Below are 20,955 nucleotides of genomic sequence, written 5' to 3' on the forward strand. Positions count from 1 at the left end.
TTTATTGTCAGTGTGTTATTTTATGTATGAACTTGTATTTTGATAATTTTCTTTGTAGCATTGCAAGCTTTCACTAAAAGTTTTCTCTCTTAAAATAAAACTCTGGGGTAGCTGTAATTCCTGTGATACCAACTATATTTTGTTTCTTTACCCATCATTTTCTAACTATAGTACTGCATGTTTATGTGTACTGGATGTCCATTCAAATGGACTCTTAGAAAGTTAAAGTGGTATTAAATCTTTTTTCAATGAGCCTATTTTGGCAGAACCATGTTTGCTTCTAGCACATGTACGATTCTGAAAAATAATTTCTTTCAACTCCCCCTACACATTGCTGGTGAAAGAAGAAACTGACGTAGAAACACAAGAATGAGTTTAGTACTACTGCTGCCCATTGCCTGTGTTTGGGATCAATGTTACTAACAGAGATTTCTTAATATCCTCATCTTGACCTTTCTCTGATATTGAAACCTTCCATTCCTAATCACTGCGTAGACCATCTTCATGACAATAAATCTGCAATTTTTTTTACCTGTTCTTTATTTGCAGACTAGGTATGAGCATCACTGTGGATTAATCCTTTTGGACCTAATAGCATACCAGTGTTATTGTGCAGAGGTTGTTTTCTCACTGAGTGAATGAGTGACTCCGCAGTGCTCTCTGATTGCAAAACTAATGCAACTGTCATTTCTGTTCTCATCAAACACTTTAGTTCCAGACCTTCTACAAGTAGCTCATTTCTGTTTCATTTTAGTGAAGCAAGATATTTAGTAGGTCAAACAGGCTGCCAAAGCCCTGATTTACAAGTGTGCTGAATGGAAACAATGAAAAATATGGAATTCAGAAATTAAGACTAGTAAGTGTTGATTTATTCATCCCTTTTATTCTCTATGTACAGTATCTGCAATTATACTTCACCCAAATTACACAGCTGTTGCTGTTCTTTGTCACCCAATTGCTAACACAAAATTTTCAATATGAATGCACATGGAGTGAATTTAACACACTGAGTGGAAAAAGAACACTTGAAAATTCATATGTTTCAATCATAAAAACAATGGAAGCTTAACATAGTTTGAATTTATGGATTTTCAGGGGAACAGGGGAATGAAGGATTAATGTTGATCGTTTGGAAAGAATTTACACACCCAAAAAAATGAGGAGCCCTGTGGCACCTTAATGATTAACATTTTGTGTTTGGGCATAAGTTTCCATGGACTGGAGCCCACTTTGTCAGATGTATGAAGTGGATGGAAACTTCAGCATGAAACTGCAGAGCCTGGAATTTATGTGCAAAAATGACACTAGCAAATTGTTTCCCAAATTTGGCTCCAAATTTTCACACTGAGGATTCTATTTCATACATTGGATGAAGTGGGCTCCAGCCCATGGAAATTTATGCCAGAAAAAAATTGTTAGTCTTTAAGGTGCTACAGGACTCCTTTTTGCTGAAACACACTAACGTAGCTACTGCTCTGATACTTTGCACAGCTAAAATTTTTAATAACTTCTGTAATATTCATGGATTTTAAAATGGTTTTATCCACTGAGGCTAACTTTTTAGGTTCATTTCTTTTATCAGTGCTGACTTCTGACTTTTTTTAATAAGATAAATATGTTGATTTTCCTGTATTGATTTACTTAAACACATGCTAACCAAGAAGTGAACGTTCCTTGGCTCTTCTCTGTACATGAAAGTAAAATATTAATTAACCAATTAATGTTATGCAGTTTTCCCAGATGATGTGTAGATGTGCCTGAGGTTTTATGCAATATATTCTTTTATGTATTGGATTTAGAAATATAAAATTAAGCCAATAATAAAATATAAATACACAACAATTGGTAACTACAATACATGTTGCTGCCTTCAAAGTATTCTAAAAGCATCAAATGTTGATCCCATGTACTGCCCCATAGAATATACTCATCATGAAGTACAGTGAATGGATTTATTTTGCTTTTATTAGAAATAGAATAGTATTTTTATGTGTGACTAGACATAGTGAAAGAAGGGAAAGGGGAGTTTGTTGCTCAGTTCAGCTACAGATAGTTGCATTTGAAGACAGCTGTTAGAGATCCTGAGTTCCAGTTACCAATGCAGTAAATGTGCTTTAAGTTATCGTAAGACTTATGGTCATTGTTTATCTGGCTTGGAAGAAAAGTGTGCTAATACTGAGGTACAGGCTACAACATTTATATGCCTGGGGCTAGTGAAACCAGGTGTCTTTCATTTTGCAGGGAGTGGCAATAGGAAGTATTTGGCCCAGTGTTACTCCACATGATTATTTTGGATTACAGTGAAAAAAATGCATTTGGGGAGCTGATGGGGAAATATTGTGGAGTCTGAGTTGTACCTGTACGTAAATTGAGGCAAGGTTGTTTGGGGAAGAAAGATTGCAGGGTCATGTTTGTGTGTGGTGCTCATGGTGTCAGGTCAATATTAGCATATGTATTTTATATTATTTAAAAATTTTCAAATGATCAAAATAGCCCTATTAAAACACCTGTAAGTTTGTAGTAGGAAGAAGATTCTCCAAAATAATTTTAAAATGAGATAGTATAAACTACATCCAAATATCCTCTACTTGTATGCCTCTCTCGTGGTTTGGGGCCATTAGATGTATAGAGTCAAACTTATTTGGAGACAAGTTCATGAATATTTGCAAACATTGGCAATTATGTAGCATTAATATAGAACCTAATTGATAATGGGAATGCCATTCAGAATTCCAGGAGTAATTATAACAGTTGATGAAAATGACAAGTGCATGAGAATAAACACTGAGGCTACGAATACAGTAGCATGTTTTTTTTTTCCGAAAAAGCTGCGGCTCTTTTGAAAAATCCCGCAGAGCATCTACACACAAAATGCATTCTTTCAATAGTAAATGAGAAGAATGCAGCTCTTTTTCCAGCGGCCCTCTTCCTCTCCCAGATGAGGAAAAGTTCCTTTTTCCAAAAGATTATTTTGGGGAAAAAAAGCATATGTAGGTAGTCCAGACACCATCGTTTTGAAAGAGCAGTCCTTATCCCATTTTCAGTCCCTATCCCATTCTTTCAAAAGAGCAGGGGCTGTCTGAATGCTTCCAGACAACTTCTTTCAGATGATAACTGTAGCATAAAGGTAGCCTGAATGTCATATGAATGCAGTCAGAATATCACACTGCTGTAACAGCGCAACATATGCAGTATTAATTTCACTATCTCTCTGTATCCCTTTCTCCTCTGGATCTGTGTTCTGGTAAGTGCATATGGTGGTGTTAAGTATTTTGTAAGCTTTTCAGGGCAGGAACTGTCTGTTATGTGCTTGGACGATGTCCTACTTTAATAGAAATAATAATAATCACACTGGAAATGCAGACTATGGCCATATTTAACTGTAAAATGAAGTCAGTTGTAGGGATCATACCTGTAACATCTCACTCACAAGCAAACCATTTGTGTTCACAGTGTATGTGCACATAGCTGCAGCAAACCAAACAAAAGAGCACATTCAGATTGCAGTAGGTGCCTCTAATGCCATCCGTATCACAAATGGGATATATATGACATCTGCAACTGGTGTGTTTGGTAAATACTCAGAGACACCTTCACACTGACACCAATGCAACAGGGAAAAGGTGGAGGTCCATGCTGTCAATTTCAGCTGTTGTAACTTAATCTCTTTTTATTCTCTTTTGCTGCCTTTAAAAGGAATTGTTCATTTTCAAAATTTTAAAAAAGGTTCTTGCTTTTAACACAATCCAGTACCTTCAACTTTTCATTTACTGTAATGAAAAGTGCATAACCCAACTCCTATTTCTTTTGAAATATGCCATTACAATTGACACCTATTTTATCAATTTGCATTGTGTGTAACTGAAAAACAAAGAACATTCAGTAGCTGTAGCCTATGGGAGAAAACAAGCTGGAATGTATTCAGTGATGCATAAATACAAGTGGCACTTCAATACATCTTATATCATCCTTTTTTAAAAATTACCCGTTAGGACATTGCATTAAATTATCATCGGGAACATGGGCTAAAATGTAACAACAATTTTGATTTGTAAATGTCAGACAATTATGGTAAATCAGTTTATTAAATCAGTGGTAACTACACCCAAACCCAGATTTAGCTAAATATCCACTGTGGGTTTTAAGTTAAATTCATCACAAGCATAGGAACAAAGAACACCACTAGGCAAATAAAAGTACTATCTGTGCATCCATATCCATTTAACCATTGACTCCTCTGCTGTGACACCCAGAAAGAATATCAGTTGTGCCAAGTGTATTTTGTGTTGTAGAAACCAGTACACTAGGAGCTGGGCTGAAATCCCATCTTCTTTCAAATCTTCAGGGCCCTACCAAATTCAAGTTCCATTTTAGTTAATTTCATGGTGATAGGGTTTTAAAAATATTTTTTCAGTCTTAGATATTTAAATCTGAAATTTTGTCGTGGTGTATCTGGGGGGGGGGGGGTTCATCCAAAAGAGTTTTATTTTGGGGGGCTGGAGGGCTGGGGTGTCGCAAGTAGGGTGGCCATATTTCCCTATGCTGAATACAGGACACCTGGCAAAATTATTCATGTTCATGTGAGTTCAATAGGAATGGATCATGCAAACGTGCTTCTTAACATCAACTTGACCGAATCTCAGTTAAAAAGAAACACCACATAGTTGGCTGCTTTATATTTACCTTCTTATCTTTAAAGCTTTAGGGTACAAATGAGGAGAGGTCTCTCTTTCTCACTCTCCAGTGCATGGGAAGTGACCAAGACCCCAACTCTTCTTGCCTGGCATTGCCTCCCATGCCAAGCTGGGCCCAAGATGAATCCTTCTGTACCAGGCACAATATATTCTGAGGGCAATGTGGGGTAGGGCTTGCAAGGCCACATTCCTGAGCCCTAGAATCTGGCCAGCAGCAGCCTGTCGGCACTGGGCAGGTGGGAAGGCACAGGGAGGGAGGAGAAACCAACAATCTGGCAGAGCTCATCTCTTCCCCACCCCCGCCCTTCCTGCCACCACTACAAAGTGCAGCTTGTCACTTCCTGCTTGCATTATGTCAAAGTCAGTTAACATCTCCATGCTACTGCTGGACACCAGCATTACCCAGCTGCTTCCTGTACCCTGGCTACCGCAACTGCAGAAGTTGGTTAAGCTCCAAAGACACATTGTGCACCAGCACCCATGGTACAAGGCTGCCAGGGCTTCAGCACACCCAGCCAGACAAGTGGCTCAGCAGAGGAGGATGTCTAGGGGCCACAGAGCAGGACCTGGGCTCGGGGTAGTGGGCATGAAGAGGGTGCTAAGCCTCTGAACAAGGGGCTGATTTGGAACCTGCTGGTTTGGGGTATAAACAGGCTGGGAATCTAGCCCCCATCATCACTCCAGAGCTTAACTGAGGGGCAGATAGATTTCCTTATGCCAGTGCTGAACAGAGCTTCTGCACATGCAGGGCTTGGTTCTTCCTGGTCAGCACACCTGGCCAGAGGATCTTGGTCTTGTCTGCTGTGCTGGCCCAGTAGAGGCAATAGGGGAAGGAAGAAGCCTGCAGCCCAGGCTGTTGGGGACCTCAGGGCTTCAACCAGGGGCTGGTTCTCAATGCAATGCTGGGAGCAGGATGTGCACTACCATGGGGAATATGGAGGAGCAGTGGGACTGGGAGTGGAGGATTGAAGGTGCAAAGCAGGCAGAGGACAGCAAGAGAGAAAGCTTGGTAAGGGCTGATCATTGGGCAGCAGAGGTGACATATAACTGATAGCCAGCTGGTACCTACCCATGCTGAAAAACCACTACAGCCAGTGCCAGCTAGAAATGCAGTGGGGGACGGGTCCCTGCTGGCTGAGAGCTGGCACACAGCAAGTGTTACACTGATGGAGCAGTTAGCCCCACATACAGCATTTTAACCCCCTCATCAGGCTTACACACCCTCCTCCATGGTTGGTCACTGGACTTGCCATCTCACTGCTGCTGTGAAGGTAGGTAGCAAGCAGGAGGAATCTGGACAGCAGCAGGACCAGCTAGTACTTATAGGGGTGGGGAGAGACATAAAATACAGCAGAGTTTGTCCCCGCCCCCCCCTTTTTTTTTAAGTGAGGACACCTGCAGGAAACCTTAAATACATGACTGTCCCTTTAAAAGCAGGTCATCTGGTCAACGTAGTCACAAGGCTATTGCATAAGAGTAGTAGTACATAAGAAGATGCCTGTGTGTGACTTCCTTTAATGGGGGGTGGGGTGGTACTGTTGCACTGCAGCCACCGCACGATCTTTGACAGATAGACAGCGCAAGCCCAATGGCATGGGAGCCATGACAGTTGGGAGTTTTCTGTTTGCTGCAACCTTCATCTACTTTCACAGCTGTTGTAGTATGACCTTTGCTATACTCTGCCTGTTCTGCTGCTGAGGACTTTTAGGATCGATCTTTGTGTGGACCCTCACCCTTGACCTTGACCCTGCCAGGAGTACGAGACTCCCCATGGCATCACTCTTGAGTTCATTGGAACATACACACCCACTCACAATGACAAGCTGAAGATCCAGAGAGGGAGGCTATTGCAGGGGAGATCATGGTATCACCATCCATACTTCTGTGCTGCTGCCTTCAGAGCTGGGTGGCTTCTCTCCCTTTATCATGCCAGCTTCACTTTTGTGCTGCTGGTTAAGACAGCAGAACATTCAGGCCTGGACTCCCAACCAGCTGCTGGATAGTTTTCTTCAGACGGGAGATTCCCAGAGGTGGCTCTGACCCATCCCTAGGTGAAGACATCTCACACCAATCCTGCCTAACCAGGAGTAGCTTCTGGAATCTGACACCCTACAGGAGCCCCTGGCTAGAGTGCCTCTAGCCTTACCCTTGTCTTACAATGGCCAGATTTCACAGCTGGACCAGATTTCACAGGAGGCATCAGATCGCATGGTCCATGATGCATTTTTCATGGCCATGAATTTTTCAGGGCTCTCCAAATAGGTCACCTATTAGTCATGAGCCAGAAAGAGCTTTTAGTCAATGCCATTTGGGAGTGGATTTCATCCTTTTCCACTCACAGTTCATTTGAAAGCCTCAATAACCCATTACCAATTCCGAATCACCCACTCCCCGTTTGATTGACCTACAGTATATGGTTAGGCTAAAAATGGAAAACACTACTAACTTTTTCCTCAGACTGTATACTTCTTGTGAGTTAAAGTAGAAACAACATTCCAAATTGAAAAACATAAATGCGAAACAACATGTTTGGCTGACAGGTACAATGTCAAAGGGATAGATTAGTATTCATAGTATTCATAGATTCCAAGGACAACAGGGACCATTGTCATCATTTATTCTGATTTCCCATGTATCACAGGCCATAAAATGTCCCCCAAAAATTCACACTGCAGATCTTTTAGAAAAAAATGTCCCATCTTGATTTTAAAATTCCAGTGATGGAGAATCTATTGTATCCTTTGATAAATTGTTCCAAAGGTTAATTACACTCTATATTAAAAATCTGTTTTATTTCCAATCAGAATTTTGTTTACATCATAGTATATCCTTTGCTACTAGATTTAATAGCCTAATATCAAATATTTGTTCTCCATTTATGTGTATATGGACTTGTAATCAATTTATTCCTCCACTTCCCTTTTTTAAGTTGAATGGATCAAGCTTCCTTGCATCTATCACTATGGGTGTGTCTACACTAGGAACTAACTTCAAAGTTAACTTTGAAGTAGGGAGCCCAACTTTGAAGTCCTTACTCCATTCCCAGGAATGGAGTAGTGCCCTACTTAGAAGTTTAACTTCAAAGTAGGCTGTGTGTAGACTCTCAACTTCAAAGTTGCTTACTTCGAAGTTCTTTTTGTACTGTAGACACAGCCTATGAAACATAATTTCTAATCCTTTTATCACTATTGAGGTTCTTCTCTGAACTCTCTCCAACCTCTTTCCTGAATTCTGGGCACCAAAGCTGGACACAGCATTTCAGCAGTGTTCACATCAGTGTCAAATCCAGAGTCAACATAACCTCTCTACTCCACTTCAAGAATATCACTAGGCTATCAGTAAGTTACCTTTAATTTATTTAATATGTGCCATGTTAATCGTATATCATTCTATTTTTTAAAATCAAATGCCTTACTGAAGTCTAAGGTTACACTACAGCAATCTGTCTACAGAAGTTACTGTCAGAAGAGATATTCCAACAAAACTTCTGTCGACAGATCATGTCTACGCATGAAAGCGGATCAATCGTTCTATTTATTCTGTTTACAAAAGAGCCCCTGGAGCGTCTATACCACATTTTTGTCAACAGTTTCTGGTGACAAAATGCATTTTGTGTGTAGATGCTCGCTAGTGTAACCATACTCTTAAGTATATTGCATCAAATCTTCTTATCTTTATCACCAAGATTCTAGTCTCATAAAAATATCATGTTCGTTTAACAGGATCTGTTTTTCCATAATCCCATGTGGATTGGCATTAATTTAGGATGCAGGATCCTAAAATACAGATTAGCATATTGTTTCATTAAATTTGTATTTCCTACAACTTAGTTAAGTCCGGTTGTTATCCCTGGTGCACACCGAATCATGAATGGACTTATTCACAGAGTAAGTTACTTTCTAAAACATGAATGTGATGACCATCTTCTTGCCTCATACATTGGAGACTGAACTGTGGGAAGGGGTCCTTCAGAGTTAGAAACAGCTGCTACAACTTGGGTTAAAAAGCCAATGCTCTGTAGCAACTACGTGGATTGAACGTAGCAGAGCCTGTAAACAGACAATCCACAGCAGGTTACATAAGTAAAGGTATTGAAGTCTGACCCTTATTTAACATTCCCTTGACTTCCTACATCATTATTATTGATATCATTGGTCAAAAACAAATTCACAAAAAAATATCAAAACTGAAAAATAAAGTTTCAGTTGCTTTCCATTTCTTTAACGGATAAACTTTAAAAAACCCTTCTGAAAATGTTCAGTTTGAAAATAGAATCATTATTTTAATTGAAGAATATTTGTTTATTTTACAGCTCTCTCTCTATCTAGCTAGCTAGTAAGTTATCATGATGGTGTATCTTATTTTCAGTAGGAGTTTGCTTTGATATAAATATAAATGTCTGTCTATCCTATTTGGGGAAAACCATTATATATTGCATTTCATCCTCAGTTATAGCAGGTTAGGTTGTGAATGAACAAAAAGGGACAGAAAATGCATAAGAAGTCTTCCCCTTATACATGCTCTGTGTGCACGAGGTCATAACATTTCTTAATCTTTGTCCTTGTTTAGTGTAAGGACAGGGAGGGTTTAAGCGAGCATGAGAGCTAGAAGTGCCAAGAAGGCAGGATCCGTGCCACCATGTTTTAGTGGTCACAAGCTGAGGATGCTAAATTCAGGACAAGCTGCTGAGAAAAGGGCAGATTTATTCCAAGGTGGTGGTTATTTTTACTAGATTATATCCAGCTAGTAACAGAAGAAAACTTATGTCTCCACTCACAGTTTAAAAAGTGAAAAAATGCAGTCTCCATAGGCATCCCAGCCCTTGATTCAGTACCCAGACACTGTTCTCTGTGATGAGTGGTTACTGAAAAACAATTTCATTGAATATCTTCTAATCCCAAGAGATCAATCAGTTAGCCAGGTCACTATATAACCCAGATTTTACTCCATAATCAAGCTGATGCCAATCCTTTGGTAACTAAAACTAAACATTTAACAATAAACGAAAAGAAGAGAATTAATAATAGTCAGTATACCATACATAGAAACAACTGCAAAGGCCTTATATCATCTTTATAGCAGTGATTAAATATACTACTGGCTTGTAAAATCTCTCTGGTAACTTCCAAAAGATTAGAAATTCCTCAGTCCATAGTTCAAAATGTTCCCTTTTTGTTGTAAATCCACAATCCAAGGAATAGGAAAAAAAGCAAAACATATAACTCAAGGTTTTTTTAAATTCTTTGCTATGTGCCTGGAAGTTTACTGTCTGAAACAAAGCTTGTGCCCTTGTTTGTGGAAGGTCACTGTCCCAAGATGGAATCTGAGGGTCACATGAGCCTATCATGTGGTTATTAATTGGTTCAATGACTCAAGGGACAGGCATTTTCTACACTGCTGCTAAGGTGTCCACAGGAAGACGTATTGGGAGGGATGAGTTTGTTCTGTGGCTCTTTGTGAGAGCTAAGCATCCATCAGTGTGTGGCCTTAATTTAAATTCGGTCTGAGGCATGTTACTTACCAGCCCAACGCATTTGTAAGATACAAGTGCAGAGCTAATATTCATAACTCCAGGTACAACGATGATACATGCGTAGATATAAATCATACTTAGCAAGTAATAACTTCCGTTAGCATTACTTGACACACTTTGTAAAACTTTTGTTGCAACTGTGCCACAGTGATAGGAAAGATGGTTGTATTCAGTCATACAGCATCACAATCTTTCATTGGGCGGCAGTTAGTGTTCTAATCTCATAATCAGAGCAGTTCCTCACTGCAGGCATTAAAGGCCTGGGATAAAATTGGTTATGGAGACCATGTCTATAGTCCCCAAGAGAGCCTTCAGCACGTTCCTTGTCCCAGAAATCCATCCAGGACCTCCTGATATGGCTGCTTTAAGTTATAGATTGATACCCATAGTATAGGCTGTAAAGCACAGATTAAGGCCCCTCTAGAGTTTTTTAGATATATTTCTCTAGGGCTGACAACCTTGTTGGGTCCTTGAACAGCATGGGGGTGGGGGCCAGCTCCATGTGCCTAGATGGGGTGAGGCCTTGTGTGAAAGCAGTGGGGCTCTGCACAGCTGACCAGAGCACACTGCATAGCTCTCCAGTGGCAATTTAAAATGCTTGTGGCCCCAGCTACCGCCAGATCACTGAGCCCTGAGGCAATTGCCCCTTTGACCACCCCTGCCAGCAGGCCTGCCAGGGTTATAATTATTTTCTTGTATAATTTTTTTATCACATAATTGATTTTCTTTTCTCTTTGTCATGCTGTCTGGAGTGACTCATGACAGAGTGCTTGTCAACATGGCAGAAACCCAAAACTGCTGGTGTGTTCTGTTGTTAGATTTCACCAAGCCAATAACAAATGTGAACTCCTGGATCATTAGAACCATCTTACCATGGAGTCAGACAGTCACCTTAGACTGGCCTGTCTATCTTGCCAGATAAACTGGACTCAGTGATAAACTTACACTTACATATACACACACAAAAAATCACCCCAAAAATGCTTCTGATCCTGAGACCCCTCACTTATCCCAGATCACTTGGTGCTCTAGATCTTACATCAATGACATCAGCTATTATTGGTCCTGTAATAAACTATCTCAAGTGCTATTAAGTAAGAAGGAGAAATGAGAGTTATTTGCAGATTAAAACGAGCAAGCATATACATGTGAATGAGTTATCAACTAAATCACAAGGATGACAAAGTTGTAGTTATCTGTCAATTCAACATATCTTTCAGGGAAGACCTGGGGGGGGCAACCCATGGAAATCTCTGATTCCTGTGTCTGGGTTCAGAACAAATATTTACAAAGTTATAAAGCAAAACTAATGTGACTATAGTGGTTATATAAACAAGGGAATCTCAGATAGGAGACTAATACTTCTTTTGAGCAAATATACAGGTGAGCTGGTCTGATCTCCAAGCAATGAGTTTGCTAATGCCTGCAGCCTGGACAATCGCTGGCATTTGGCCTGCCAGCATTAAGTGCTCACTCAACAGAGATAGAAAATATTGAAAATAAATAGTCTTCAATGGAGTTAGAAACATCGGGGGAATAATACATTCGTTGTTTACAAGGAAATGATATCACAGTTTTGGAATGTTTCTTCTGTATGCTTGTTGAAATGTTTAATGATATTTATTACTCACACAGTGCTTCACTACATGGCTTACTTATAGTATTTCACAGAGACTGAGGAATGCAACGGCAGTATAAAAGATTTTGTGTCACATTTACATCAAATAAAGCAAGCATTTTTTTCCTGGACTGTAAGCAATTCAATTATTTTGTTTCTGAAATAAATTAAGTATAGCTTATTAAGTCCAAACCAGCCCTTCTTTCCAGGGAATTGTAGTTCAATTTCAATTTTAATTAGAATTGAACATTGTGGATTTCTTAGCATGGGTAAGCAAGATCTGGCAATAAAATATGCACTCTGTTTGTATTAAAAGTTCCTGAAATCTAATGCAGGGAACTGGCAATTTATCTGGTTTATATTTAAACATTGAAGTATTCTATTGTAAAAATTAACATTTTTAAAAACTGCTGTCGTGTAAAAAATTACTTTTATTTTAGACAACTGCAGTCATGACAAGAAGAGACAGTAAAAATAGGGACAAAATATTAATTCTGTGTAAGCATGGGACTGTGCCTTGCAAGTGTGACTTTAGGAGTTTTCCTGTAAAAGGATTGCAGGAATGGGTCAGCTTGCTTTTTGGTATCTAATGTATTTAGAGACTAGAGGAGAAGGGATATGAACAAAATTTAAAACAAACAAACAAAAAAAAAAAAACCCGTAGGGTCAAACGGGTTGAAATACAATGCAAGGAAGCCAAGGTACAGCATCCAGTTGCTGTGTCACAAGAACAGGCCATATATTGAATTGTGACTCAGAGTTTGGTCCCTGGTGTCCTTTTGCTACTTCGGGAAATATGCTGTGTTGGCCCTTACCTGATCAGACTATTTTCTCCTCTGTGTTGGCTCTCCTTCTCAGGACAGCAAGTTGTAGTCCCATGCTGGTTGCCTTCCCACGCTTGATACTGTGATCCACAGTGCAGTTCATCTGCACAGGAGCTCCCAGTGCAATACTGGCTAGAAGGACTAATGTGACCATGGTGGTTATATAAACAAGGGAATCTCAGATAGGAGTAGAGAGGTTATATTACTTCTGCATTTGACACTGGATGCAACCACCACTGAAATACTGTACAGTTCTTGTGGCCACAGCTCAATACAGAAAATGATAAATTGGAGTTTAAAAGATTGAAGACCAGGCCTGTTAGTGATAGCTACAGGGAGCTCAGTTTGTTCATCTTAATAAATAAGTAAATAAATAAATAAATGGTTAAGCTATGACTTGATGACAGTGTATAGGTACAGGTCGAACCTCTCTAATCCTGAACTCCCTCATCTGGCAACACCCATAATCTGTCATGACTTTAGTTAGCTGGATGTCAGTTTATCATGGATGTGGCCAAGCTTCCTGTGGTCCCATGAAGTTTGTTTACATCCACCAGTCCTGGCTCTCAGTGTTCTGTGCTGTTATTTAGATCTAATTTACCCCTAAATGTTTTTTAAGAGCCCAGTAAGCAGTGGAAGAAGTTAAATAAATAAATAATAGAGAAAGTAGACTCTCCAGTCTGAGAGAGAACGGTATGATACAAACTGTTAGCTGGAAGTTTGAATCTGGAAAATTTCAGACTGGAAATGAGAGGCAAATTCATAACAGTGAGGGTAATTTGTCATGAGGGCAACTTAGCAATAGTAATTATAGGTTCTCTATTACTGGTTTTTAAGTCCCAGAGGGGTAGCCATGTTAGTTTATACCTGCAAAAACAACGAGGAGTCCTATGACACCTCAAAAGCGAGCAGATTTATCTGAGCGTAAGCTTTTGTGGGTAAAAGCCACTTCGTCATAGGAAATAAAGCAGTCTTTAAAGTGCCACAGGGCTCCTTGTTGTTTTGACAATTTTTAATGAGGACTGGATTTTTGTTTTTCTAAAAGATATGTTGTAGTTCAAACAGGAATTGATTCAGAAAAGTGCTATGGTCTATGCTATGCAGGAGATAAGACCGGATAATGATACTGATCCCTTCTGGCTTTACTATTTATGAATCTGTCATTCGTACGGCAATACATTCATCACAGTTTGAATATTTTGTCATGGGGCTTTGGCATGGTAAGTAGTACCAACAATTCTCAGGCTGTGGTTTATTAAGGTGCATAGAACTGTTCACAATTATGCCAAGAATAATAGTGTTTACTTCAGATTTAGTGTATTTTTTCCACCTTGTCAAGCTTTTATAAAGAACAACCTCTCAATTACAGGATCAGTTACTCGCCTTTCCAGATACTTGCAGTTTTAAGCACCTGCATCCTTTTACCAGTCTTGTTTGTTCAATGTTGCTGTAGTATCATTCATTAGACAAGGACAGTGTTTGAGCTGTATAGCAAAGATGTATTCTTTTCATCATCACAGAGCATTCAGGCATTAAACTGGATATGTCACCCGTCTGCTATACCATCTTAACACAACACCTTGGGGTGGATCAGTAAATGTATAAGCCTCTTGGGATACTATTTCACCACAAAATTCTTTTGAACTCTGCCCCCAGACATCTGTGATGGGAAATGTAGCAGCATGATTAAACATTTAATGTAGTGTTCAAAAATTAGATCAAAGCTAAAATGGACCATTGCCATCTTCCTTGTTAAAAATGTGGGCTTAGAAAATTGAAATAAAAATGCAGAAGTGTATATCTTTCTTCCTGTAGTCTCAACTTTGTCACTATAGCAGCTCACAAATACAATGTTTTATAGCAAATGATTAAGAAGGTGGTGGCATCTAATTAAATCTGTATTGTGCGAAGTTTTTTTTTCTCCGTGAGAAATTTGCTTTAGAAATTCGGAAGAGCAAGATATCCATGAAGCTCTCTAAAAGTTGAAGTGGTGTTATCCTCACAATTGATAGCGTTAGACATAACCAATTAGTAAAATGGAAGGGAATTGCTTGCAAGGCTGTATTATTTTAATTGGTACTTCAGCAGGAAAAAATAATTCACTAACAATTTATAACCTGTCCAGCTAGTAAAGTAAGACCTCTGATTCATTTGTGAACAACTGTTGTTCATTTCATTATGAACTTACAAAACACATCTGTTTAAATGGAGTCAGGTTATTTATTATTAGCATGCTGCTCACGTGGCACTTTGAAAGTGTTGTGTTTTGCTCACACGTGGCTCGTCTACACAGGGGTCCTTTTCTAAGGACCCTGCAAATGTTGAAATCCCCTTATTCCTATTCTTATTCAGCTGATAGGAACAAGGGGATTTCAGCGTTTGCAGGGTCCTTTCGAAAAGGACCCCTTGTGTAGACGAGCCACGTGCGAGAGAAATGCAGCACTTTTGAAGTGCCACGGCCCGCAGCATGCTAATGAAGCGCTGAATATTCATTTCAGTGCCTCATTAGTATTCTCCGATTTGGCCATTAGCATGGCCACTTCAAAGTTTTGGCCGGGTGTAGACGTAGCCAGCGTGTCAGAGTGGGGATCAGCCCTGGCACACACTTAAACATTTCAAACACATTTAATTTTAAACAAATGACTAATCTTATTGACCTTATGGGGACTATTTACCTGTACATTTATGTGCACAGGAACTAAGTCCTTGTAGGATTGCTGTCCTAGTATTATAACAAATGAAGAATGCTGTCTTCTTTTGAGAGAAATGAAAAATAAACTCAAACAAGTATACCCCAGAATGAATATCATTTTCAAAATACTGTATTTAGATTGAGGCTTTTTTTCTACTATATAGGGATATTAAATTTTATAGTATTGAAACTTGTATGAAATCCCAGTACATTTTTTGGCCTCCTTAGTTTCACACATTCCTGTCTTGGGTGTCTTTCTGAAAATTGGTGCCTTTTACTATTTTTTTCCCCAGAAGTCTCTTACCCTTAAAAAGTATTTCCCCTCTGCTCTGTAATGTACAAAACTGCATGAATCAGGTGCTTATATTTCCTCCAGTTGTTTTCTTTATGTATTTTTCTTGAACTGTGTTATCTGTGATTCTCTTTATATGAATGTGCTTTTACTCAGTAAACTCATAAGTGTTGTACAAAGAGTATTCTAGTTCTTACACATCACAGGGTTTCCATACAGGCCAAGCCAGATTAAAGTTATTAGAGGCCTAAGGCTAATGGGAGGGAAGGGTCTATGTATGAATTACATGTACAAAAAAAGTCATCAAACGTTTCTTTTACATATTTATTTATGTTAAATTAACAAGTTTATTCTACTCTCACTATATTCAATTATTCATACAAATACTGCTGAGTAAGCTGTAGCATAAGGGTTGTTGCACTCTTTCCTCCTCCTTCCCAGATAGTGGAGTGCTCGTCTCTATAAGAATGAACACAGAAACATTCCCCATCCTGCTCAGTTCTTTCAAACTTGTGCTTCTCCCCTGATCTGTACGAGACATAGGGCAAAGCTGAACCCTGTAGGTGCAGAGCTATGGACTCCGTTATATCCTGTTTCACCTTGACTGCATCTGGGAGGCAGCCAGCTTTTATAGTATAAAAGAAAACCACTCAGGTGTAAAATCCATGGAAGTATAGGAAGTAGTAGTGGGGAAATTGCATCGTCTGGCATTGCTTTTCAGGCTGGCCTGCTCTGAAAACTGCCTCCTCGTACAGATTGAACCTCTTTCTTTTGGAACCCTTGGGACCAAACTGGTGCCAGATGAGAGAAGTTGTCGGACGATGGAGGTCCATATTTTCTAGCACATTACTGACCCTTCCACTGCTTACTGGGCTCTTGGAATACAGCTGGGGTAAATTACAGCTAAATAACAACACAGAACACCGAGAGCCAGGGCTGGTGGCTCTAAACAAACTTTATGGGACCATGGGAAACTCGGCCACACCCATGATACGTGATCATCTGGCTAACTATAATCATGTCGGATTATGGAGTTTGCTGGTTGAGAGAGTTCTGGATTAATGAGGTGCAACCTGTATTGCACTGGCTGAAGACAATGACTTCCTGTTTTCACATTGAACCCATGATGGATTGGACTGCTAGAGATCCAGCAAATGGACAGACCAATACCTTAGCGTATTCAGACAGTCTTTCTATGATAGCCTGTTGAGAAATGGATTTAAATCCTCCAGGGAGAGCAGGGGGCAGGAGAAGCCTACAATGCTGGTTGTTGAGCTTCCTCCGGTGCTTTTGTGATCCCTTAACAGTGCAAAGATATGTTGGCCTGTGGAAGTAGGCTGAGCATAAGTAAAGAACTTGCTTGCCTATGCATCACCATATGGAAAATACATCAAAGAAAAATGGGATTTCTTTGATTTTTAATACAGTTCAGTATAGCGCATCATAAATCTGAAGCTCCTTGATGGAAAGTGAAGTAGGAATTAGAGTATTGGTATTCAGAATGGGGTGTTTTTGTTTTGCTTTGTTTTTCTTTTCCCCCTACAAATGTGTGGGAATTCGTTCATTCACAGCAGGGGGGAAATAGCTCTGTCTGGAGTTAGAGGCATTTTTCAGTTATTGTCTTTAACGAAATGACTTTGGAAATAAAGTTTATTTCCACACAAACAGTTTGTGCATCCCAGTAAAATACATACAATTACATTTGCTGTTTACTAATGCCAACATTGCAAGCAGTGGATCTCTTCACGTTGCAAACAGGATCAAGAAAGAGACCATCAGCCAAAGAGACCCATAGCTTCAGACACAGCAAATTCCAGTATAACATATGAAAACAGCTGCTGCTTCACAGACAGATATCTGGCATAACCAATTATTAGACTACAAAAGACAATTTTGATACCAGCACCGGAACCAGCCATTCCTACTGTGACAGCACCAGTACCAAAAAATTTGGCAGTGTCCCTGCTGGTAGCACTAGTCCTGATCTCTCTAAGTGCTGCTTAGAAGACAGCATTCTGGGCTCCATTAGGTGTTGCGCTGTCCTCTCCAGTCCTTTTCTGTTGCTTAGAAAACACAGATGCAGAAATTGGTCTGTGCAAAACTCTTGATCCTGCATGGATTGGGGCCAGAGAGGAGGTGAGCTTTATGCAGGAGAACGTGGCAGAGGGCTGCAGGATGTACTGTTTCCCTGGGGACTTCTGGGCACTGGAATCTGCCTCTTGGCTGCAGCAGCAGAGGTAGTGTTCTGCATGCAGTGTACTGTCCTGTCTAGTGCCATTGAGACCACTTGCAGAGAGAATACTGAGTCCATTCTATAGCCTTAAGTACCAGCCAGCTGCCTTTTAGTTCATGTGGTAGAGGCTCACGCACTGAACTCCAGAGATCGCAGGTTCAGATCCTCTCACAGATGACCAGGATCTGGTGGTATGAAATTTGCAGGTTCTGTGGAAGCTTCCCCGCTTACTGCTCTTGCACTGTCTTTTCCCTCCGTCACCTACAGGCTCTCTCCAATTGCCTGGAAATTGGACCCAGAATACATGGAAGATGATGGAGATGGGCACTAGGTCCCAGGAAGCAGTCTCCTGGACCTGCCTCCCAGCCACAGCTGAGAAGGGAAGCAAAGGAAGCTTCTTTTCTCCCTAACAGTTGAGCACAGCTCTGGAGAAACTGGGGTGCTTGCAAATCCAATGTAAAATATTGTGGCTTGGTAACCTTACCCTTGTTTGGTACAGATTCAAATAACTGCATTAGGTGAAAGGTGGAAACGTGACCCACAGAGTCTCAAATTTCTACACTGAGAAAAAAATAATTGTGTGTAATTAAAAATAACTTTATTTTATTAGGTTTGCTAAGTAAAATAACATCTCTGTATGAAGTTTACTTTATAAGTAATCATATTTTTCCATACACTGATCATTGTTATACTTCTCCACTCACTTTTCAGTCTCTTTATACTTGTCAAATCATGTAAAGGGGCCTTAATATTAATGAGAACTGGAAACTAAAGACACAGTGGCACATGTTCCATGTAAAAAGAGGTAGGATTTATAGTAACGACACATTTTGGTAGTACAAAATAGCATACAGCTAATATGAATGTTTAGCAGAGCCATGGCCCTGAATTAGAAGGTAATTTCAGCATAAGATAACATGCTGTGCTCAGTGCCCTTTAGGAAATGTAAGCTGTTTTATATGTCCCTGGCAGTATATTAATAATTAAAATATACAATAATCCAGACAAAATGATAAAAAGAATTGAACACTAATGTGATGCTAGAATATGTACCAAAGTTATTTTATAGTCTTTATATAGTGATCACACACAGTGGGTTTGCATAATATAGTAGGGTGGAATATGACACGATAAGAAAATAAAAATGTCACTTGAGTTGTGTTGTAGGTGAGATTGAGCACTAAAGGGATCTCTTGACTGGGTACCATCTTATAGTCAGTAAAACTATACTGCCAAGTGTCAAGTCTTCCTCTATCTTACAACAAGTCAAGGCTTGTCTTCACTTATCCAGAGATCCAACATTCTGGAGACTGATCTCCCAGGGTTTGATATAATGGATCTAGTAAGGTCCCACTAAATCAACTGCTGATGGCACCCCAGTCGACCCTGATACTCCACTGGATTGCGAGGAGTAAGGGAAGTTGGTGGTAAAGTTTCTTCCATTCACCTCCTGTAGTGGGGATGCTACAGAAATTCAACGTAGAGCATGTTAACTCTAGCTATGCTATTATCATAACTGGAGTAGTGTATGTCAGGCCAATTTTCTGTGGTATGCCGACCTTGCCTCAGAGAGTTAGGACTTGATTCTCCACTGTCTTACACCTTGTGCAACTTTTGAAGCATATTCCACTCACTTTGCTTTCACTGTCTGACAATGTACATGAATGCATGTGGTACAGGGCAGTGGAAGATTTGAACCAGTGTATACTCCCCCCACCATTGAGAAGCATGCAGGCAAAAATAGGTGGTCACTCATGAAAGTAAGTAAGAGACAATGCTTTGCTTTGTCCCTGGCTTAATTTGTCCTGCCCCATTCTCCTTGGGGCAGCAAAGGAAAGAAGAGGGGAAAGTAGATGAATAGGACAGAAAGAAGGATTAGAAGAAAGACAGATGAGAATGTCAGATCAGATCGGAGAAACAAGTCAAGACTCCTGCTAGAAAGAACCTGATCCCATGCATCTTCTCCAGGTGTCTTGGGGCAGTCATGAGGGTTTTCTAAGACTTTGGACATTTATCCTTGGCTACTTCTTTACTTCTCCTCCATCTTCAGAGTGGAAGAGGGAAAGCTGCAGTTAGGAATGCAACTGGAAGATGGTGTGATAAAGAGTACTTCAGGTCAGAGTAGGGAGTGCTTAAATTTACAACCTTATTTCAACTCCTTGGTGTACAAGCTAAACCAGCTTTGGTCTCCCTCACCCATTAGTAATTGGGCCTTCCAGAATCTGAGTTGAAGGAGTCGAACTTGGTGGGAAAGGTCTAATTTACAGTTCCTTAAGCACTGCTTCTGATTTTAGCCCCTAGTCCATATTGTGTCGTAGGACTGGGGGAGAAAATAACCTCTACAAGTTAAATAACATACTGATAAGTACCTTTGTGTCTCACACTTTGCATTCCCAATCCTTTCACTACCTTCTTTTACTTCTCAAGAAATAGCCTCCAGTGATGGACATTTTTTGTCATGTCCTTGTGTCAGGATATATGGACATCTTCACTGCCAACTGAGTTGTTCCTAATGCAAGCCTCTTAGGGCAAACACAAACATTTAACGTGAGTGTAGTGATGCTTTTTACTTGTATACCAGCATTAGTGAGTAGCGCTAAAATAGTTACATAAGAAAGAGGTCTTGTTTTTTTCCCCCAGAACAGCAGTCTGAATTATCACAGTGATTAAAGGCACTTCTCAGTATGTATAAACTGTGAAATGCACTTGAAAATTAGTTTCTTGGTTTTTTAAATTAAATTAGTGTTTTGAGGTGCAATGTTTGTGCTAGCCATTTTCCAGAAGAATGGCATCTTCTGAGACACCAGAAACCTGCTACAGAAAATTGTCAATCAGCAAGCAGTGCTTGAGTACGTATCTTGTGTAACATAACACATGAAAAAATATTTCATTAGAAATACAAGATTTTTAAGAATGGTTAGAGGATATCTTCTGATAGTCTATCCTGTAGAGCACAGAAATTTCAGGAGAGGGGGAATCAAAAATAAGGTGGTTTGGGGAAGCAGAGGACAAGGAGGTGGAGAGACAAACTGAGGCATTTCTACTGTAACTGACCTTGTATACAGAGCC

General features: G+C 39.9%; 2 protein-coding genes across 2 annotated transcripts in view; one reads left to right on the forward strand and one right to left on the reverse strand.

The window, feature by feature from the left end:
• The window catches only part of NAALADL2 (N-acetylated alpha-linked acidic dipeptidase like 2), a 962,837-nt gene that overhangs the window by 581,717 nt on the left and 360,165 nt on the right, over window positions 1-20,955 (forward strand). The gene's annotated exons all lie outside the window — the stretch shown is intronic.
• Window positions 17,429-18,766, reverse strand: LOC142018482 (ATP synthase F(0) complex subunit C2, mitochondrial-like). Its single transcript, XM_075004349.1, has 2 exons — window positions 18,712-18,766; window positions 17,429-17,649 (listed from the first exon to the last, which is right to left on the reverse strand). The coding sequence occupies exons 1-2, from the start codon at window positions 18,764-18,766 to the stop codon at window positions 17,429-17,431; spliced, it is 276 nt and encodes a 91-aa protein (XP_074860450.1).

Source organism: Carettochelys insculpta, chromosome 10, assembly GCF_033958435.1.
Source record: "Carettochelys insculpta isolate YL-2023 chromosome 10, ASM3395843v1, whole genome shotgun sequence".
In the NCBI taxonomy this organism is placed as follows: domain Eukaryota; kingdom Metazoa; phylum Chordata; order Testudines; family Carettochelyidae; genus Carettochelys; species Carettochelys insculpta.